A 23,481-nucleotide genomic window follows, 5' to 3' on the forward strand; every position below is an offset into this window, starting at 1 on the left:
TAGAACATCTACTGCTAATGAGATTTTAATGCAACATTTCGGTTTACTTGAAAAGACATTCTTTTTTTGAAGTACTTTCTGTGGGGTTAAAGATGACTTAGTATTAGGTTTCTTTGACAGCTACACGATTATATCACGACGCTACTAATGTGTGACACAATTTACATTGTTGCTTTTGTGGTGCATCTGTTTTATATCTGCACAGTTTTTCTGAATTCTTCTGGAAAGTAAAACATGTTTTAGCACTAACTCTGTGGTATAGCTACAATGAGACAGCCTTTTCCGTAGTACAACAATACGTTACAGTACAGTACTTACTTCATCACGGCAATAAGCGTAATAACTACGATATCTATACACATAGCATTTCACTTTTGTTTATTATGAGGTAAGTACATTGACTTCTACAGAACGTTACTTATGGACGACGATAATTACGACACTTGGCACATTTTTTACCCTTAAGTAATGACAGAGATTATCTTACAGCAAGTCGCACAGTTTAGCGCTACAGTACATGTATTTGAGTGATTAATTTTGTACTTAAAACATTTATTTTTAAAGATTTTTGAATTACAAAGATACAGAGGTTTTCCATGATACATTCCATTCCATTGCTGTAATCTGTAACACCTGAGTCTATAATTACATTAATCCTCACGGGGTACACACCTACTTTGTGTAGTAAGTGTGTGGCAAGCGCTAGGAGCCCTAGCAAATATGGTATTTGCTTATACAACTTTACACATCAATACCATATTTCTGTAACACAGAATTACCTAGCTATTTGATCATTTAACTGAGAGAGATAAACATTTTTTGTACTACATCAGTGACACATGTTTACATGATTACACAATTGGATTACTTCACACTTATGAAATTGTATTTTGTCTGTACTTTGTGAACTGTTCAAATTTTTTAGGAACTATTGTGATACTATGAGAGTTTTTAATGATGTATTTGGTATGGAGGGCAACGGCCTTGCCGCAGTGGATACACCGGTTCCCGTGAGATCACTGAAGTTAAGCGCTGTTGGGCGTGGCCGGCACTTGGATGGGTCACCATCCAGGCCGCCATGCATTGTTGCCATTTTTCGGGGTGCACTCAGCCTTGTGATGCCAACTGAGGAGCAGCTCGACCGAATAGTAGCGGCTCTGGTCAAAGAAAACCATCAAAACGACGGGGAGAGCAGTGTGCTGACCACACGCCCCTCCTGTCCGCATCCTCAACTGAGGATGACACGGTGGTCGAATGGTCCCGATGGGCCACTTGTGGCCTGAAGACAGAGTGCTATTTGGTATGGGATCATGATTTTTAAAGTATGTTTGAGGTAGATGACACTACTGAAATGAGCAGAGAATTTTTCTTAGGTTTTGAAATTATTGCAGAAAGGTATGACGTTTTTGAGATTTGACTGAGGTGTTATGATATTATTACGATGACGATGTGTATTATGCTGTTGAGATATGTTTATGATCAATAAGCTGATGCTATATGAGGAATTTGATTACGCTATGTATTTGTTATGATGAAATATTGAAGAAGTGTCGACAAATATGTATATGTATAATAAAGTAAGGGATAGTGAGTAGTGGTTAGGGACTCTGATTAGTGAAAATGGATGTTTAAAATCAAGAATCGTACTTTAAGAGTTATGTAATGAGTGTACATGCATAAATGTATCACAATGCAGGATAAAATTTTTTGGGCCCTGTTATATTTATAGGATTTTGATCTACATATTTGTAACGCAGATTCTCGAGCTGTGAATTCTTTCTTTATAAGAGACTATCCCTGTAGCACAAACTACCACCGTAAATATTTTGGCAAGGAAGTTAAGTGACCTTGATATAATGCATTGTGGGCACCCAGCTGTGCCAGTCGCCTGGAGAAAAAGCCATTAAGTGGAGAAAAAAAGGTCATTAACCTCGCTATTGACATTCCTTTGTAGAAAGCATTGCAAATACGACACGCTCATTACTTGGAAACATATGATTACACTTTGAAGCTCGTACTTTGTGCTTCTTACTGAAATGCTTATGAATTGATGGGAAATATTCTTGCATCTGCACACCTGATTATGACAAGTGTCTTTCTACGAGAGTTGAGAGAATTTCTACTGACTTATGAAATGCCACATGGCTATTGAATGATGTTTTTATGCTTTTTTTGTACATAGTTGCTTATTTCATTTGATATCTGGTTTCCAGCTGCGTTGCAGCATTGGTTTTAAAAAATTAAATTAAATTAATTTGCTAATGTGAACACTTTCTGTCATCAGATCTGTTAAATAATAATTTTATGATCCACATTCTTTAAAAAAAGGAGCACTTGGAAAGGAAAGAACAATAAGAAGGGGCTAATAACAGTAACTGCATAAATAATTTTCTTTTCAAGTACATTGTAATTTGTTTTGTAGCATAAGTTGTTGTGGTGCATCACTTTGATGAGATAGACATTAAGATGTCAGTAGACAATTGCCTTATCTGCATTGTGTTTAGTGTACTATTTTTTCTGTTTGTGGGTTTGTCATGTTTAGATATTAGTAACTGCATTTGCTGCTGCTGTTTGCCAGTCATAGTACTACTAAATTTTACTTTGTATTACTCTGTTAAGCCAGTTTTACTACTGATTTATTTTTCTTGTTGCTGCACATTGGCTCATATTAGTTGTAATATTGCATTAGCTTTGCTAATTGAGATATACTGCTGCTTGCTGTGCCAAACTGCATTTTTTTATTGCTGTTTGTGTTACTTGTTTTGTGCTGCTGCATTGCCTCGTCCCTTAGTCTATGCATCTGAGGTCAGTAGATTTATATTAGCTTAAGAGGGGGTAGGCTATATAAGAGAATGAGTTGCTATGAATTGGAAGAAATGCATTGAGAAGTTATACAAAAAAAGTTTGTAAAAAAAGGGTACTGTACAATGAAGAATAATTATTTTGTCTATCATGCTTGTGCAAATATTTCTTTTTTCCACCAATCACTCCTCTTTCTCTCCTTGTCTGTGAATGACATATTACTGATTTTGTGATTTTGGAAGAACATGACAAATTAATAATCTTTGCTTTGGTGTGTGTGGAACTAGAATGATATACTCCACAGAGTATGATTTGCTCTGCCTACAAATCTTGAACCATTATATGGATTACGTTTAAACAGAACAGGCACTTGGTTCAAATATGATAGGTACCAAGGACCAAAACATGTTTATGCACATAATTACTATCTACCAAATGTTGACATGGGTACTGTAAAGTAAAATTTCAGAGACTTCTCTGATTATGCGTTACTAAAGAAGTGTCTCCATGGGATCCTGATATGCTTGAAACTTTTTTGCAGAGAACATCGTACTTGTTGTTGCCTTATACCTCATTACTAATAGGTGTGTTGTCTGCATTATTACAAAAAAACGTTAGTTATGTTGTCACTAATTACATCCACGGAGGCTTGATCTTCATAAAAATGCAATTTTCAGGCATGTCGTAAGTGCAGTGTATTAATGGTACAATATAAAGGCAACAACAAAGATATTATGTTAGGCTTGAGACTCGCCATCTCAAACTGAAACACTTGACTTCCGTCCCATGAACTCCAACTGTAGCAGCAAGTAACACAGATGAGTTGTTATATATTTGCAGCTAATATTTTGTGGCAAGCCCTTTGTAAATTAATTTTTTTTACAAAATAAATCAAAAATACCTACCATAAAATTAATCTTAACACTTACTATGTATATTATTTGGAGAAGAAAGTATCTACCATTTCAGTTAACAAGAAGCCCAGAAACTACAGTTTCATCATGTTAACAGGATCTTCCGTCGGTTCTTGGTAGAAAGAAAGGTTATAATAAATGGAAAGCACCAGTTTCTATTGTTCTACAGTATTAATTTTTTATTGTGTAAACAGATTTTCGGATTACAAGGCTATCTTCAGACGTTAACTGAGTATTGTCACCAAAGAAGTTACAATGTGTGCAAACAACATTGGAAGAGAAGCAGAAACATACAGTAAGTAACATCTTTGATAGTGTGGTGGTAATGTAAAGAAGAAGTAAAAAAAAAAGAAAAAAAAGAAATGGACATAAAATAAATAAAAATGGAGTAGACAGGAAGAACATTAACGCAAAATAGGAACAGCATGCCTACATGACTGTTTCTATTAGTAAACAAAACTAATTAAAATAAAATAAAATTAGCCAGCAGCAGTGGCAGAGTAGTTCAAGCTGCTTCAGTCTGGAACCACACTGCTGCTATGATCGCGGGTTCGAATCTTGCCTCAGCCATGGATGTGTGTGATGTCCTTATGTTAGTGAGGTTTACGTAGTTCTAAGTCTAGGGGATTGATGACCTCAGATGTTAAGTCCCATAGTGCCTAGAACCATGTGAGCCATTTTTTGAAAATAAAATTAGTACTTGACAAGGCTGCATCAGGAGGTATAAAACATGGAGACTGATACATAAACCAATTAAGACAAGAAACAATTATCAATGTAACTACAGAAAACATAAGGAACTTAAGCAATATCAGTAACATAAACAGAAATAAGTCAATGCAGGAAAATGGGGGAGTTTGAGGGGACATACAGTAATGCAATCTTTTAGAGCGTCCTGGTACTGCATTTTAACATAAACATTATATTTAAAGCCGTGGCTATGTAACAGTTTGCATTAAATAAATGAACCAAGTACAATTTAAACAATATTTGATGAGACTACTATAAGAGTTGTTAAACATGGACAGTAATACAAGTGACAGTTAAAAGAAAGCCTAAAAAATTAAAACTACAGTCTATATGGAATACATAGAAAACTTCAATAAAACAAAAGAACTTCATGAATAGAGGAAAATTTTGGAACAGACAGTGGGGAAGTAATGAAAACAGAGATAATTATATAAAGTTTAGGAAAGGAGATGTGTTAAGATGTGTCTGGTCATTTAGGATTAGATCTGGACTGTGTGCTAGATGTTTGTTAATTTCCAGAGGTTTCAGCAGATTGAGTTTGTCGCCTTTGTTTGCTAAGTGAAGTACATGCGGCACTGGCTGGTAGTTGTGGCCCTCACTCAGTACATGCTCAGCAAGTGTGCAGTCAGAATACTGCAACCTCCAGCTGCGTTCATGTTCAGCTAGACTAGTTGCTCTGTCTCATCCTGACTCACTGATATAAAATTTGTCACAATCATAATAGGTGATTTTGTGTAACCCACTATTGGCTAATTACCGCATCTTATCTTATCTATAGAAAATACAGTGTTCTAACGTGTTCTTAACGTAGTAGAAAAGCGTATTCTTGCAGTCTTTCAGTGCTTTGGCTACAACCTGTGATACCTCACGTAGATATGGTAGTGTACACCATTTCTTCCAGACAGTTGGTACAGAAGCAGGATGGGTACAGGGGAGGGGTATAATTTTCCGTAGGACTATTTGTTTCCTGTACAAGATGTAGTCAATAAGAAGTGGACTGTAGCAATTGGCTGTAGCCATAAAATTTATTGTTGCTAACTCTGCTTTAAATTAGATGTAATTCGTAATGTTCAAACACAGCATATTTTACAAAACCGTACTGAATATCGATGTTATTGATTTGGCCTGTAATTCAGCGGATTACTCTTAACCCCCCCCCCCCCCCCATGGACCTTGCCGTTGGTGGGGAGGCTTGCGTGCCTCAATGATATAGATAGCCGTACCGTAGGTGCAACCACAATGGAGGGGTATGTGTTGAGAGGCCAGACAAACGTGTGGTTCCTGAAGTGGGGCAGCAGCCTTTTCAGTAATTGCACGGGCAACAGTCTGGATGATTGGCTGATCTGGCCTTGTAACACTAACCAAAATGGCCTTGTTGTTCTGGCACTGCGAACAGCTAAAAGCAAGGGGAAACTACAGCCGTAAATTTTCCCGAGGGCATGCAGCTGTACTGTATGATTAAATGATGATGGCGTCCTCTTGGGTAAAATATTTAGGAGGTAAAATAGTCCCTCATTCGGATCTCCGGGTGGGGACTACTCAAGAGGACAACGTTATCAGGAGAAAGAAAACTGGCGTTCTATGGATTGGAGTGTGGAATGTCAGATCCCTTAATCTGGCAGGTAGGTTAGAAGATTTAAAAAATTGAGATGGTTAGGTTAAAGTTAGATATAGTGGGAATTAGTGAAGTTCGGTGGCAGGGGAGGGAACAAAACTTTTGATCAGGTGAATACAGGGTTATAAATACAAAATCAAATAGGTGTAATGCTGGAGTTGGTTTAATAATGAATAAAACATAGGAGTACGGGTAAGCTACTACAAACAGCATAGTGAGAACATTATTGTGGCCAAGATAGACACGAAGCGCACGCCTACTACAATAGTAAAAGTTTATATGCCAACTAGCTCTGCAAATGACGAAGAAATTGATGAAATGTACGATGAGATAAAAGAAATTATTCAGGTAGTGATGACAGACGGAAATTTAATAGTCATGGGTGAATGGAACTCAAGAATAGGAAAAGGGAGAGGAGGAAACATGTAGGTGTTATATGGATTGAGGCTAAGAAATGAAAGAAGAAGCCGCCTGGTAGAATTTTGGGCGGAGCATAACTAAATCATAACTAACACTTGGTTTAAAAATCATTAAAGAAGGTTGTATACATGGAAGAACCCTGGAGATACTAAAAGGTATCAGATAGATTATATTATGGTAAGACAGAGATTTAGGAACCAGGTTTTAAATTGTAAGACATTTCCAGGGGCAGATGTGGACTCAGACCACAATCTATTGGTTATGAATTGTAGATTAAAACTGAAGAAACTGCAAAAAGGTGGAAATTAAAGGAGATGGGACCTGGATAAACCGAAAGAACCAGAGGTTGTACAGAGTTTCAGGGAGAGCATAAGGGAACAATTGACAGGAATGGGGGAAAGAAATACAGTAGAAGAAGAATGGGTAGCTTTGAGGGATGAAATAGTGAAGGCAGCAGAGGATCAAGTAGGTAAAAAGACGAGGGCTAGTAGAAATCCTTGGGTAACAGAAGAAATATTGAATTTAATTGATGAAAGGAGAAAATATTAAAATTCAGTAAATGAAGCAGGCAAAAAGGAATACAAACGTCTCCAAAATGATATTGACAGGAAGTGCAAAATGGCTAAGCCGGGATGGCTAGAAGACAAATGTAAGCATGTAGAGGCTAATCTCACTAGGGGTAAGATAGATACTGCCTACAGGAAAATTAAAGAGACCTTTGGTGAAAGGAAAACCACTTGCATAAATATCAAGAGCTTTGATACGAACCCAGTTCTAAGCAAAAAAGGGAAAGCAGAAAGGTGGATGGAATATATAGGGGGTCTATACAAGGGCGATGTACTTAAGGACAGTATTATGTAAATGGAAGAGGATGTAGAGCAAGCTGAAATGGGAGATATGATACTGCGTGAAGAGTCTGACAGAGCACTGAAAGATCTGAGTCGAAACAAGGTCCTGCGTGTAGACAACATTCCATTAGAACTACTGACAGCCTTGGGAGAGCCAGTCCTGACAAATCTCTACCATCTGGTGAGCAAGATGTATGAGACTGGCGAAGTACCCTCAGACTTCAAGAAGAATGTAATAATTCCAATCCCAAAGAAGGCAGGTGTTGACAGATGTGAAAATTACCGAACTATCAGTCTAAAAAGTGACGGCTGCAAAATAGTAAAACGAATTCTTTACAGACGAATGGCAAAACTGATAGAATCCGACCTCGGGGAAGATCAGTTTGCATTCCGTAGAAATGTTGGAACACGTGAGGCACTACTGACCCTACGACTTATCTTAGAAGAAAGATTAAGGAAAGGTAAACCTACGTTTCTAACATTTGTAGACTTAGAGAAAGCTTTTGACAATGTTGACTGGAATACTCGCTTTCAAATTCTGAAGGTAGCAGGCGTAAAATACAGGGAGCGAAAGGCTATTTACAATTTGTACAGAAACCAGATGGCAGTTATAAGAGTCGAGGGACATGAAAGAGAAGCAGTGGTTGGGAAGGGAATAAGACAGGGTTGTAACCTATCCCCGATGTTATTGAATCTGTATATTGAGCAAGCAATAAAGGAAACAAAAGAAAAGTTCGGAGTAGGTATTAAAATCCTTGGAGAAGAAATAAAAACTTTGAGGTTTGCCGATGACATTGTAATTCTGTCAGAGACAGCAAATGACTTGGAAGAGCAGTTGAACGGAATGGACAATGTCTTGAAAGGAGGGTATAAGATGAACATCAACAAAAGCAAAACGAGGATAATGGAATGTAATCGAATTAAGTCGGGTGATTCTGAGGGAATTAGATTAGGAAATGAGACACTTAAAGTAGTAAAGGAGTTTTGCTGTTTGGGGAGCAAAATAACTGATGATGGTCGAGAAGAAAAATTTGTTAACATCGAGTACATGTTCTGAGACATCGAGGGATCACCAATTTAGTATTGGAGGGCAGCGTGGAGGGTGAAAATCGTAGAGGGAGACCAAGAGATGAATACACTAAGCACATTCAGAAGGATGTCGGCTGCAGTAGGTACTGGGAGATGAAGAAGCTTGCACAGGATAGAGTAGCATTGAGAGCTGCATCAAACCAGTCTCAGGACTGAAGACCACAACAACAACAACAACTCTTATTTCCTTTCTGGAGTATGAAATTTTCCAATCTTTTGCTACGGATTTTTGTCGAGCGAACTGTGTTTAATAAATCCCCTTAGTAGTGTTGTCATCGGTAATATTACCACTGGTATCCTACAGTGAAGGCACTAATTGTGTCTTGCCGCTGACGCATCTCTTTCGATTTTACTGGGAAATTTTGAGGGGGAGTTTCGCTGGGGAAGTTACTAAAAGCATTTCGCTTCGAAGTCCGCGCTATGTCTCGAGCTTCAGAAAAACATCGCCAGACTTGAAGGTTTTGTTTTGTTTTAAATATGGCGTGCTTTTTTTGTTGATTCTACAATAGCGTTCTGACGAATGTTGTGTAGAATCGGGGATCAGCACTATCTTATATTAATTTATTTTGTACAAATGACTCAAGTCCCTCAGATACTATTTCTCTACACTGTCATAGTTGAGAAGAAGTACAGACTGTGTCTTTGGAACGCGTCAAGCTAATTTTTATGTGCTTGTTTAAGAAGATATAGTCTGCGTTTACTTTTGATGGATTTGGATGTCGCAGTGTTCAGTCTCGCTTTTAAATGGCAAAAGATAAATAAAGGAAGAGAAATTTATATAACGATTGACTTCAATGAATGTTGACATTAAAATGTTAAAGTTGGAACGAATGTTACGTGAATGTTAAATTAAACTTTAATGTGCTTCACAAAGAAGTTTTAAGAGAGCCATTAAATATATTTAAGAGAGCCAGTAAATGTATCTAAGCTTTCAGGACTGTCTAGCTATGCTTATTTTTAATTGTATGATGTAAGTTAGTGAAGCAGCCGTAACGATCAAGTGGTAGCGATACGAATCTTCAGCCTCCGACGCTGCTGTTGCACGCGACTCTCCTGGAGAGCTTATTTAAGTTTATTTCTCACGTTAGACATGCGTGGCCACCTGCACTCGTAGCAGACTGTCAGATGTATGAATGTTACCGTCTCAGTTTTGGAGAGAGAAAATATTAGTAAATTACAGTTCCAATGCAAAGGTTTGACGGAACCGGACTGTGTGCAGTCTCGACTAACAGTCATAACCCGCTTCGATGAGTGTCCAATCATGTGTATATCTAAACCTGAAGCACAAATGATTTAAATGGCTCTAAGCACTATGGGACTTACCTTTTGAGGTCATCAGTCCCCTATAACTTAGAACTATTTAATCCTCACTAACCTAAGGACATCACACACACCCATGCTCTTAGCAGGATTCGAACCTGCGACCGTAGTTGTCGCGCGGTTCCAGACTGTAGCGCCTAGAAACGCTCGGCCAACCCGGCCGGCAAAGCACAAATTTCCATAGATGTTAAAATGATCAAATTGCTCACTTTTGAATAAATATTTGTTTATACGATAGCTCTCTTTAGCAAAAAAAAAAACACTTTCGTATTTCTTTTCACAAGGTTTACACCTCAGCGCCTAAAAAAACTTCAATCTCTAACTCCGTAAGAGTTGCCGTGCAACAATACAATTAGATCCGCTCCTGTTACACATCTTGCTATTCCAGTATATCAGGCCATAATGACCAGTGTTATTAATCCAGTGCCATGGAAGGTGTATCAACAAAGAGTAACATCTCACTCACTTTCTTTCTCTGCCGCAAATACGTTAATTCTCAAGGGCATATAGCGCTCAGTTCTATCATCGTCAGTCTGTGCCGTAACACATTATCAGCACAGTTGACAGACACAATGACTCCCAAAATTAACACATTTCTCATCAATTACGTCGATTTGTGTGGTTTCATCTCCACAAAGAGAGTCACTAATGCTTATATCCATCATGACACTCCCTATTTGCTCAGAATTGTTTGTAGCTAAGAAGTCAAGCATATTTTCTCAACCATTTACTCTTCGAGTGGGCTCCTAAACTAACTAACTGCTCAAAATAATTTTCGGAGAAAGCATTTAGTACAATTTCCGACAATGCTTTAAACCTATTACCGACTTTGAGTACGTATTTTCGCCAAATATGGAGGGTAGATTTTAGTCACCACCAACTGTAATTGTTTGAGTAGGGTACCTACTTCTGATGAGACTCAAGTTTTCTTTGAATTGTTCAGCAGCTGTATCATGCGACTTGGGTGTCGGTAAAAGGAACGAATTATTAATTTATTTCGGATGTTAAGCATAACCTTTATCAATACTATCTCACAGGACTATCTACTTCATATTCGCTACAGGATAAACTACCTTTAACCAGCAACAATATCGCCGCCACCAATTGTATTTAATGTACTCCACGACATGTTAGGTCCTTTGTAAAAATTTCTGCTGAACTTATTTCCAGCTTTAGTCAACTTTCGGTACTTATGACAATTTAAGATTCAGTGCCTTTTATTGGCGCTAGGAGCTCTGGTTCTTTGCATCACAGTTATGACAGGTAATAACCAAAATATTCATTGTTTGCTATACCAACCCTCTTCCTGTGTTTTGCTACACCCCTATGAAACTGAACCCCTTTCTGCACTTTCCCAAGACCCTCTAACATACAAAACAATCCAATTTATTCCACACAACCCTGAATACCCGTGTAGCAACCTCCTGAGTGTAGTGGATACCTAATCTATTAAGCGGTATCCGAAACCACACCGCACTATGGCGCAAGAAATTTGCAATCTACACTAGTCTACACCACTTTACCTAGCTGTCCGAAACTTGAAAAAATCTCTTCTGATCCAAAGGAACACACATCATTACTACCGACATGAGCTACCACCTGCAGTTGGCTGCACTCCATGCTCATCATGGTATCCAGAAGTAGCCTTTCCACATCCGAAATAATTCCTCCTGGTGTGTACCCAAAGTGCTCACTGGATTTCTCCTCCTCCTTTGTCAGCCATGTCCCTAAGAGTCTCCACTAAGCAGTTAACATTGGAGCTCTCAACTACTGTGCAGCCACACCTGGTGAATGCCCAATCTTGTGGGTCAAGAGACTTACTCTGGAACAGGGCGAGCGACTGCACCTGACAAATGGTCTTTGTCAGCCACAGGTAGCGCCTAAATCCTGTTCGTCAAATACGTTTCACAACCATGAGTTACAGAAATACGATGGTAATCGGCCATGCCCTTTGAAAGGAACCATCCCGGTATTTGTGTTAAATAAATCACGAGAAACCCAAATCTGGAACGCCGAATGCGGATCTGCAACGTCGTGTTTGAGGAGACGTTGCCCTGAGAAGTAATTATTAAGAATAAAATCGATACGCCGCGCCTCTTTCGAGTCAATTGTCGTTGAAGATAGCCAATCTGGCCGTGGCGAGCTCAAATTCAAGCCGTCTGCCAGACAGTATCGTCAAACGTTGTATTCGTTGGTTTCCTAAAACCGAACAGGAGAGCACTTCAGTATATGGACGTGGGTTGGTAGTAAGGATCGATCCCGAGCCAAAGTGTGAGCAGTCTCGTGCGCCGTCATTATGCTATGAGAACATCTGACACTAACTGTGTCTGGCTGGCCGCTTGAATTTGCGCGTGCAAAGGACTGATTGCTAACTTCAGCGTTAAGTACCTCGAAAACGGTGCAACGTATCGTATTCTTTTCTTAGCAGTTATTTCTTGTACATCTTACTCTGCAATACCCTTATAAGTTTGTCAGACTGTTTCTGACCACCCAGTGCAGAAGACAGCAGTGGTCTTATAACAAGGATTGCCAATCTAGCTGGGGCCTCGTCGGAGCACTCTGGGATGTTGGTGTTGGAATGAAGTAAAAAGTTACGTAATATAATTAATCTTTATTTAGAACACAGTTACGTGAAACTTGTTGCAGCAGGATTAGTAGGTAACCATATTTTTCACGTCTTTTTCCCTTTTACACATTTATAAAAAATCTCCATGCAAGTAATCTTGTAGTTAAACTGGCACTGTAAGATTGATTCCACAGTCCATGACAGCAGTCGATATCTTTCATAAGCCCACTGGGACCACGTCGGCGAAAATACGCTTTCCATAGTGCCCTTGTGTGCGGGAATAGAAAACAAATACTCGCACAATTTTAGCAGTTGGCATATGCGTTCAGAATTCTCCGTTTCCTACAAAAAGTGAATACAACTTTCTTCCACGGAGTGCTCATACTTGCATTGTTCCGAATCACGCTTTGTTTCTAAATAGCGCTTCAGATACACACGTTCCTGAAAAGATATTGGTCCCCTGAAATCTTAATACTGTGTTTAGTCAGGTATACATAGTAGTGTTTCCAGTCATCACCCAATCTACGGTTTTGGATAGCGTCGTCCAATCAAATATTTGATATTTATTACAAGAAATAGCCAATTACTGTAAGCATTCAAATACAACGGCATAGAAAGCCATTGTCACTTCCTCAAATTTCGAATTCAGTTTGATTATTTCTTGGTTACGGTTCTCATTCTTTAATTTGTTGAGATTCGTCTTGGTTTGCATGCCAATACCATTGGTAGTCTCCTTTTCAATAAGACATCTTTGAGAGCCGATTAATATATTTTTATTTAAATTACCAAGACTTTATTCTTCTTCACGCTTTTCATATATTTTTTTAAACAGAGCCAAGTTCGTCAGCAGGAACATGAAGTAAATTTCACTGATCGGACTACTGAAAAAATCTGAAATTATTTTAGGTGGCCTGTCTTCTATGTTAAAAAATTGTTTTAATAAAATCCAAATCTTAAGAATTATCTCAACTACGGGCATTAACGACAGCCATCTTGCTTTTGAGTGAGATAGAAAAGTCTGATGATTGACATCAACATGTAAGCAGACTCTTTCAGGTTATCTGTCCTTACCGTGTATATTGACAAATAATTAAATATTTTCATGACGATTATTTCAATGTCAACAGTTTAGTCTCCAGTAGCGGTTGATACAGAATTGTTGCATATGTATCAGAATTCCAAACTACGTCTGCTTCGTGTTCTCCATATCTGATGCTATGTTTCCACTGTTGCCATTTCCCCATATTTTGTACTCGATTTATAACATCTTATAATTCTTCTTCACCTTCACTGAATCAGTAATGCAATAAGCGAATCTCTTCATTGACATACTTTCACCTAGAATTTTATGTCCCACTCTTAAACCTTTCTTTTATTTCCGTCATGGCTTCTTCGTTGTACCGATCAAAAAGTAGGGGCGAAAGACTGTCTTACATCCTATTTAATCCGAGCACTACTTTCTAGCTGTTCCAGTCTTATTGTTCTCTAGTAGTTTTTGTAAATACTGTATATTACCCGTCTTCCACTATACAGTACGTGATCAAAAGTATCCGGACACCTGGCTGAAAATGACTTATAATTTTATCGCGCCCTACTTCGGTAATGATGGCATTCAATATGCTGTTGGCCAACCCTTAGTCTTGATGACAATTCCACCCTCCCAGGCATACGGCCTATCAGGTGCTCGAAGGCGTCTTGGGTAATAGCAGCCCATTCTTCATGGAGTGCTGCACTGAGGAGAGGTACCGATGTCGGTCGGTGAGGCCTGGCACGAAGTCGGCTATCCAAAACATCCCAAAGGCGTTCTATGGCATTCAGCTCAGGATTCTGTGAAGGCCAGCCCATTACAAGGATGTTATTGTCATGTAACTGCTGCACTACAGGCGTGCATTGTGAACAGGTGCTCGATCGGGTACAAAGATGCAGTCGCAATCCCCGGATTGCTCCTCGAGAGTGGGAAGCAATAACGTGCTTAAAACATCAATGTAGGCCTGCTCTGTGATAGTGCCACGCAAAACAGCAAGGGGTGCAAGCTCCGTCCATGAAAAGCACGACCACACAATAACACCACCGTGTGAACGTTTCTTAATTTTCTTTCACACTTGCTGCCATAGCAAGTCGTGGGACAAGGGCCTCCCGTCTGTTTGACCGTTCGCCACGATCGGAGTCCGTGTGTTCCGCGGAGTGCTCCTTTCTGCTCCCCCAAAATGTCTAATGACTACTGAGGTCGCTGACATGGAGTACATGGCAGTAAGTGTCAGCAATATGCGCCTGATTTGGAAAACGTATGTTTTGGCGTGTCCGGATAATATTGATCATGTAGTGTATCTCTGTATGGTTGGCCACACTCTCCCAAATGATGACCCAGTCCTGAACTACAGAAACGTGCTTCCTTTATGAGTTTCAGGATGCGTACCCTACAAATTGCGTTGATGATTTACTTCAAATATAAGCTTCCACAGGGCAGCTACAGGTATATTAGTCATTTAAACCGTTAATACCACATTATCAGACCATGGACATATGAAAGATAACGTTGTACTTAACTACGCTAACGCTTGACCACTTTCTTTTTCGATGTTACAGATACTCTACAAATTAATACACTGGACAATAGTGAGGACTTAGTTTGGGCTTTGAGAATCAGCAGATCGATGAAGGAGTGTGCGGATTAAGACGACCTCTCTCTTTGTCTATCAAGACACAAAAAGTTTCATGTACGAGTACTCTCGTCATGACTTGTTGGTTCATTATTTCTTTGAGGCAGCCACGTACGAACAAGCGGGTGTCGATGAAAAACTGAGCGACAATAAGATATTCAGTTGGTCGCAGCTGTGCTCTGTGACCTTGTGATACAGCCAGATCCTCTACTGTCGCATTTGGGCTGCAGTCTCTGCTCGGTCCCTTTGTTGAAGAGTCACGGAATCACGAGTATTCCACATCACGCAGAGGAGAGCCTTATAAAAGCTCTGCAGCCCATGTTCACCTCAGCACTTCCATCACCATGAGGGCGACAGTGGCAGCTCTCCTCCTGTGTCTTGTGGTGAGTAGTAAGGACTGAGGCTTTATCGACATTTGTGCCCCACGTATATTTACTGGTACTTATATCTACATTCACGTGTAAACACTGTATGCTGCAAAAGGTAGCTTTAACATGGTATTCTCAAATATAAGGGTAGAAAATTATTTGCAAGTTCGTCGGATCTGTAAGTGACTTCATACTAGTTCTACACGTACAAGTTAAGTTAGTTACGAGATTGTACCAAATTTATCAACTTCGTGTGAATCGTTATAAACTACTAATGCATAATTTTGGTGAATAATTATCATCTTTCTTCTTACTGGACTATAATTTAACATTGTGACTGTTGCAATCACTCTCGGACCATCCACACGTGACTGCTGGTGGATTTCCTAAATCGTACGGCATCAGTCCAGAAAGTTTCGATAATGGATTAGTACAAAGTACAGATAAATTAAGTTGGTGGTTTCAACTCTTAAGGCGTTCTACATACACCTCCTCTTCCCCACTTGATTAATACGCACAGAACATTCATACACCCATGAGCAACTGTCAGTAAAAAAAAATGGTTCAAAAATGGTTCAAATGGCTCTGAGCACTATGGGACTTAACAGCTATGGTCATCAGTCCCCTAGAACTTAGAACTACTTAAACCTAACTAACCTAAGGACATCACACAACACCCAGTCATCACGAGGCAGAGAAAATCCCTGACCCCACCAGGAATCGAACCCGGGTACCAACTGTCAGTAAAATCTGTTTTTGTGATGTTGTTCAACTGGTGTGTCACATTGATCTGAATGGCGGTTATGGTGTCAAATCGTTAACACTTCACGTGATTTTCTGCATTTTGTCATTTTGCGATAACTTAGATTTCATAACACCAAATCTCATCACCTGTGATGATTTCTTCCAGAAAAGATCTGTCCACGTGTTTCATTTTATGCTAGTCACGGCAGGTGCCCAGGCTTCGTCGCTTTCGTTCAGGAGTGAAGACGAATGGGACACACCTTGTACACTCCTTTCTTCTCTTCTTGAACACTTAGAGATATTTCTCCATTACGATTTCTGTCTCAACAATGCTACACATTACGGTCGCACGTCGACTATGTACTTAACACTGGCTGATTACGACTGAATTGTCGAATTTATATTTCTGTTTCACAGTTTTTCAGGTTTCCACCGTAGTTACTGCGCTAAATCGCTTGTAAGTCAGCTATAAAATCAGTCTCAGTACTTTTTCGGTACAAGGTGAACTTAGAAAAATGCCAGCACATTTTCTTCCTCGTGTCGATCTGGCGCTCAATTTCTAATGCTTCTAATAGTCTTCCATCTGCATATCTACATTGTTTTATGAATTATGGTGCACTGAAAGGGTTCAAGAAATTTTTTAGCATCTGGTTCAGCATACGTTTGTTACCATTTGTCATGTCGTTAGGGAGGTTGAATTTTCGCTTGTTCTGCCCGTAAAGGCTCCCAGGAACAGCATATGCGATCCATTACAAAAGCCTATCTTCAAGTGATGTTATTTTGGTCAGTCTCTTTACCTCACTAATGTTGAGGTTAAAATCTAAGTAGTACAACTTGGTACAAATGGCTCTGAGCACTATGGGACTTAACATCTTAGGTCATCAGTCCCCTAGAACCTAGAACTACTTAAACCTAACTAACCTAAGGACATCACACACATCCATGCCCGAGGCAGGATTCGAACCTGCGACCGTAGCAGTCCCGCGGTTCCGGACTGCAGCGCCTAGAACCGCACGGCCACCACGGCCGGCTAAGTAGTACAACTCTGATAATACACAGCTACATATCGGATTTCAAAACACAGCAATTAATCCGGAGGATAAATATTGAACTATTTATATATCAAAACCCTAAAGTATTGGTGTAGAGTAACAGAAAAATTTACCACATGTGACGCAAGAATCTTAGTCAGTATTCTAGAAACAGGTTACCAGGACCAGTTCGCTTGCTTATTTATTCCATTCTGATGTTAAACAGAACGAGGAATTAAATACCATATACTGACGGGAGAAACCGAAACACCAAAAAATAATTCATGTGGAGTAGTGAAATTTCGGCATTATATTTGCCTAGGTAACATATTTAAATGATAAACTTTACAAGATCACAGGTTAACGTAAGCGCGAGGTAAGCCAATGCAAATGTGAAATGCTGGTATATTAATAATCGTTGTAGCCACCAGAATGTTGAATGAAAGCATTCAAATGTGAATGCGATCTGTTGTACAGGTGTCGGCTGTTAGTTTGCGGTAATGAGTTCCACGCCTGTTGCCCTTGGTCGGTGAATACAGGGACGGTTAATCTTGTTTGTGGATGATGCTGGAGTTGTCAGCCGATGATGTCCCACATATGTTCGACTGGAGCCTTATCTGCAGTATGACGACACACTGTAGAGCATATTGAGTTACAACAGAGGTACGTGGGTGAGCGTTAACCAGTTGGAAAACACGCCCTTTATTGATTGCCGTTTATGAATAGCAGCACGACAGGTCGAATCATCAGACTGACGTAAAATTTTGCAGTCAGGGTGGGTGGGATAATCGCGAGGGTGGTCCAGTTGTCTTACGAAATCGATTGCACCTCAGACCAGAGTCACTGCGATTCCAGCTGCTGCTCAAATTGCTACTGCAGACGCTCTACGATGCACCAGAGCCATACACCGAACACGATGGTCTTCCGTCTCTGTAGAGCCACGTGGCTCTTCCTGCTGAAGGTTCTCGTGAGCACTTCTGCCAGCAACCATATACAGTGGCTACATTCATACCAAGTCTTTCTACAGTGTCACAGAAGCAGCATCCATCAACCTGATTTACATTCATATCTAGCGTGACTCTTATGCGACTGGCGCGAAATTTGAATAGACATCACTTTTTAGGTGTAGAAACACGCATACCAACTTTCGTTTGTGTTGCACAACTCTTTCTTGATACTACAATATTTTCCCGTCAGTGTAGACAGCGCCACCATGGCAGGGATGGGTGATTGGGACGAAGAGGGAGCACAAGAGGTCCCAGAGAGAGTCAAAAATTCTTTATTGAAGCATCTGCGTAGCACACCAGTCAGTGGACGTCTTGCCTCTGAATTCTGCTGGGCTGCCTGCCTGCATGCCCCATGATGCTGGCGCCGAGTCTCTATAGTGCGCCGGCGGCCTCGTTACATAAGCTACTATGGCCCTGTGTGGTGCCTCGGTTGTGTCACAGTGGGAAATGCCCATCGCTTAGAGGCGCCCGTCCTTCGATAGTGGAAGATGGCTGGCATGCATGTGGTGGCGGAGGGGGGGGGGGGACCCGCTCCAACCTGAGCAGGAGTCAGCCTGGTTGCTGAGGTAGACATGGGATTGCCTGCTGCGCTGTGGCACTAAATCTGAGAGGGACTTAGTGTGTAGATCTATTCCCCTGCTGTGACCTCAAACTGGTGATTCTTGCTGCAGGTTCATGTGATGATCTTGTCTGCCACAATCCTGTCATGCAAACCTGAGAATAATTTCGTTGCAAACCGTCCAGTACTTACAGTTGACAGTGGCACACTGGCAACGCTGCCAAAATATACCGTTGTAGCTCACATTAATATGGTCTTATATGGTCAGTATGGTACAATATATATGAACCTAACCTTCAGTAAACAACATCTTTCCCTAGGTGTAACCTACTGATCTCAAATAGACTATCCCTTTGATTTACTGATTACAATAGAGAATGAAGTCCACACTGAAAGTCATTGAAATTAAAAGCAAGAGTTGTTGAAAAGAGACGATTGCTTGACATACAAATTGGTTTACTACATACCCATCCTGTTAAGATTTTCACTTCAGTTAAAATACCCAGTCTTATCTTTATAGGTCTTGTGACACTGCAAAGTTGTACTGGATATAAATTCCATAACAATATAACTGCCATCTCATTTTACTCTGAAGAGCGAAAGAAACTTCCTAACATCTTGTAGGGCCCCCGCGGGCATGCCGAAGTGCCACAACAGGTCAACACGAAGTGGCAAGAACTCTACTAGTGTCTGAAGTGCTGCTTGAAGGAACTGACACCATGAATCCTGCAGGGCTGTCCATAAATCCGTTAGAATACGAGGGGGTAGAGTTCTCTTCTGAACAGCACGTTGCAAGGCATCCTGATATTCTCAATAATGTTCATGTCTGGGGAGTTTGGTGGCCAGCGGAAGTGTTATAACTCAGAAGAGTGTTCCCGGAGCCACTCTGTAGCAATTCCTGATATGTGAGGTGTCGTTTTGTTCTGTCGGAATTGACCACATCTCTTTTCGAATGTACTGTCGACATGAATGGATGCAAGTGTTCAGATAAGATGCTTACATAAATATAATAAGTCAGAGTCGTGTCCAGACGTATCAGGGGTCCCATATCACACCAGTTGCACACGCCCAACGACATTACAGAACCTCCACCAGCTTGAACTGTCCCCTACTGATATACAGGGTACATGGATTGATGAGGTTAACTCTATACACGTTCATAAGCTCGATATAATATGAAACGAGACTCGTCCTACCATCAACAGTCCAATGTCGGTGTTAACGGGCATAGGCGAGGCGTAAAGCTTTGTGTCGTGCAGTCATCAAGGGTACAAGAGTGAGCGTTCGCCTCCAAAAGCCCATATCGATGATATTTCGTTGAATGGTTCGCACGCTGATACTTGTTGACGGCCCAGCATTGAAATGTTGCAGCAATCTGCGGAAGGACTGCACTTCTACCACTTACAACGATGCTCTTCAGTCGTCGTTGCTGCCGTTCTTTCAGGATCTTTTTCCGGCTGCAGCGATGTCGGAGATTTGATGTTTTTCCGGGTTCCTGATATTTACGGTAAACTGGTGAAATGGTCGTACTGGACAGTCCCTACTTCATCGCTACCTCGTAGATGCTGTGTCCCATCGCTGGTACGCCGACTATAACACCGCTTCAAACTCACCTAGATCTTGCTAACCTGCCATTGTAGCAGCAAAAGACAATCTGACAACTGCGTCAGACAGTTGTTGTCTTTTATAGGTTTTGCCGACCGCAGCGCCGTATTCTACCTGGTTACATATCTCTGTGTTTGAATACGCAAACCTTTACCAATTTGTTTGGCGCTTCAGAGTAAGTAAAAGATGAGCTGATGCTAATTCAACTGGAACCCTCTGCAGACATTTGGGGTGTCAATAAAATCTACTGTGGTGTCGAGAATGAGACACGATGTCGAGAATGACACACGAGCGTCAGTTCCTTTTGATTTTCTTCATACGCCGATGTCTTTCGCTGTAGATTAAACTCCTAGACGTGAAACAGCACTGAGACTGTCATGAACATTAACGTTGGTTGTTTTGTGCCATTTTTACGAGTTACCTCCTGATAGTCGGCGCCCTCACTACTTGCCACGCTAGGGACGTTTATTCATTGACAATAATCCAGTTCAGAATTTCTCCGATTTTCTCCAAGTGCTTCAGGGTTATGCTTCTCATGTCACTCCTGCCTGCCACCATGACCAACTTGTGGATTTGACTTCATCAACAGCATCAACAATCAGCTCAATAACGCCAGACACTATGCATACGACAACTATTACTTTAATATGTCATATTTGCACCCAGAATGCCAGTGGTGTCTTACTCCAACGGTACATTTTCTCCTTTTAATCCACACCTACAAGATAGAAGGAAAAAAAACCTATATTATCCATTATTAAAGAGGTCAGTGACTTAGAAAGGAGCTGAATATCTGTCAACAAAGATTTCTGATCATTTCCCTAATACCATAAAATATTTGACATACAGCAAAGCAAGTTTTAAAGGTAATTTAACACCATTTCTCCAGAACTGTTCGGTAAATTCCATAGACGAATTTTTCTCTAAGAACTGGTAGTCTGTAAAAATAATAAAAACACCTAGTTCTTAAGTGTAGTTACATGTGAAGGTCCCCCTGCTAGTCTAACCTGAGCAATCCTATTCGTCTCTGTTTAACTACTGGAAGCTCTACCCATTTGAAGCACCTTAATAAAGTGATGCGTTGCTCTCCCATTACTGCCCCCCCCCCCACACTCACTCTACACAATTCACACTACCTTCTGTTGCCAACCTTACCCCTCAGGATGTGTCCTATTAAACCGATCCCTTCTCTCAATAATGATGTGCTATACATTTCTTGTCTCTGCAATTGTACTCAGTACCTCCTCAATAGTTATTCAGTCTATCCGTCTAATCCTCAGCAAGGTTCTGAAGCAATACTTTACCAAGCTTCTATTCTCTTCCTGTTTGAAGTACTTACCATCCATGTTTCATTTTGGTACAGAGCTACATAGCATACAAATACCTTCAGAAAATATGTCCTAATACTGAAGCTCATATTCGATATCAACAATTTTGTGTGTTCCAGAAACACATGGCTTCACTATTGTCATCCGCAATTTATATCCTCGCAATTTATATCCTCTTTTCTCCGGTGACTGTTATTTTGCTGAGAAAACAACAAAATTACTTTTAGGCCCCTTCCTAAGCGAATGCTTTCAACCAATATAAATAATTCATTAACTATTTCTTATACAACTTTTTTATTAGATGTTCTGGGATATCAAGTATGCCATAACAGTAGTTATTTGTTATTTCGTTTCTGGCGAATAACAAATAACGGCACGAAACTACATCAAATTTGCATGAATGCATAGGCCTACATTTCTTTGTGATTCCTTGAAGCAATAGACAACAATGGTTGATCATGTACACTCATTCAGTTTCTGCAATAAAACGGTAAGGCTGATTTCTAATGTGTGTCAGGGTAAAAAAAAACGCATCTGTTACTTCAGTACTAATAGTATAAGACATAATTTCTGCGATTCTGTGTCGTCATTTCAAAACTACATTAGTGGAATCTTAATCTCCCTTCAGAAGGAATACCACTTAATTCCATCTACAAATATGGTGTAGTTTACAATACGACGTTCCACTACAGGTATCAGCATGCCGCAGCCAAGAAACTCCACCTGGCCCTCCTGGACCAACTGAGGGGCCACAACCAACTGGCCCACCAGGCCCACCAACCGGAGGTCCTGATCCAACTGGTCAACCAACCGGAGGTCCTGAACCAACTGGACCACCAGGTCCACCAACTGGAGGTCCTGAACCAACTGGAGAGCCCCAACCAACTGGTGGGCCTGAACCAACTGGAGGCCCCCAGCCAACTGGCGAACCTCAGCCTACTGGAGGACCTCAACCTACTGGACCACCAGCGCCGCTTAGCCGTATTTGGCGTGGTGTTTTCTAGTGATGCAAGATTAGCGCACCTGGAAACATTAAAGGATTTCAACTCTTTGTAGCTGAAGTTCGCCGAATTAATTGATGGAAGTGTTCTTATGAAACATAAAAATTAATTCTGATTAAACCAGCAATGAAAAAGCTACATTAACGTTTTATTTACTGTGTACTATAAAATCAACAAATTCTACAAAAAGATGATACAAATATGCAAAAATCGTTACATGCCTCATCAAATTCCTCACCACATCATTAGCAGTTCCAAAAGATGCTGTACATGGCTGAAGGAGTCCGTATAACCAACTATGTGAGCTTCATGAATTGATTAGTTTCTGGCGAAAAACAAATAATGGCATGAAACTACATCAAATTTGCATCAAGCATACACTACTTTATGATTCCTTGAAGCAATCGACCATAATGGTTTATCATGTTCACTCATTCAGTTTCTGTAATAAAACAGAAAAATGGATTCTTATGTGTGTCAGGGTAAAAAAACAAATTGATCTTTCAACGATATCCAGGGTTTGATGTTCTGTAATTCAGCTTTTGATCAAAGGTGACTCCTTTGAAACCTGTTTGCCCATCATTGACTTACATATTTTTTACCCTGTCCGCCCCAATACCCGAACGGTCATCTCGTTGGATTGCCACACACTGGGGCCTGGGTTCGATTCCAGGCTGCTGGGTGTTGTGCTGTCCTCATCATCATTTCATCCCCATTGTCGACGCTCAAGTCGCCCAATGTGGCGTCGCTCTCAATAAGACTTGCACTTGGCGGCCGAACTTCCCGCCTGGGAACTCCCACTGACACCATACGATCATTTTTTTACATTTTTTACCATTCTTTATGTAAGTGAA

The 23,481-nt window shown here is 40.4% G+C and overlaps 1 protein-coding gene and 2 long non-coding RNA genes across 5 annotated transcripts in view; 2 read left to right on the forward strand and 1 right to left on the reverse strand.

Moving 5' to 3' along the window:
• LOC126161472 (uncharacterized) overlaps positions 1 to 22,652 on the reverse strand; it is a 34,624-nt gene extending 11,972 nt beyond the window's left edge. Inside the window, exon 1 of the long non-coding RNA XR_007534919.1 lies at positions 22,557 to 22,652. This is a non-coding gene — a long non-coding RNA (uncharacterized LOC126161472). The remainder of the gene's footprint in view (positions 1 to 22,556) is intronic.
• The window catches only part of LOC126161464 (proline-rich protein 2-like), a 123,439-nt gene that overhangs the window by 19,024 nt on the left and 80,934 nt on the right, over positions 1 to 23,481 (forward strand). The window contains exon 3 of one of the 3 annotated variants that reach the window (XM_049917308.1): positions 22,443 to 22,764. The exons of 1 other annotated variant lie outside the window; for it this stretch is intronic. In XM_049917308.1, the coding sequence (XP_049773265.1) occupies positions 22,443 to 22,630 (188 nt within the window). In that variant the 3' untranslated portion in view covers positions 22,631 to 22,764. Of the gene's footprint in view, positions 1 to 22,442; positions 22,765 to 23,481 lie in introns of those variants that run through there. One more of the 3 variants, XM_049917307.1, reaches the window with a different exon arrangement.
• On the forward strand, positions 15,235 to 22,424 carry LOC126161468 (uncharacterized). Its single transcript, XR_007534914.1, has 2 exons — positions 15,235 to 15,367; positions 22,319 to 22,424. It is a non-coding gene; the product is annotated as an uncharacterized LOC126161468 (long non-coding RNA).

The sequence above is a fragment of the Schistocerca cancellata genome, chromosome 2, assembly GCF_023864275.1.
Source record: "Schistocerca cancellata isolate TAMUIC-IGC-003103 chromosome 2, iqSchCanc2.1, whole genome shotgun sequence".
In the NCBI taxonomy this organism is placed as follows: Eukaryota; Metazoa; Arthropoda; class Insecta; order Orthoptera; family Acrididae; genus Schistocerca; species Schistocerca cancellata.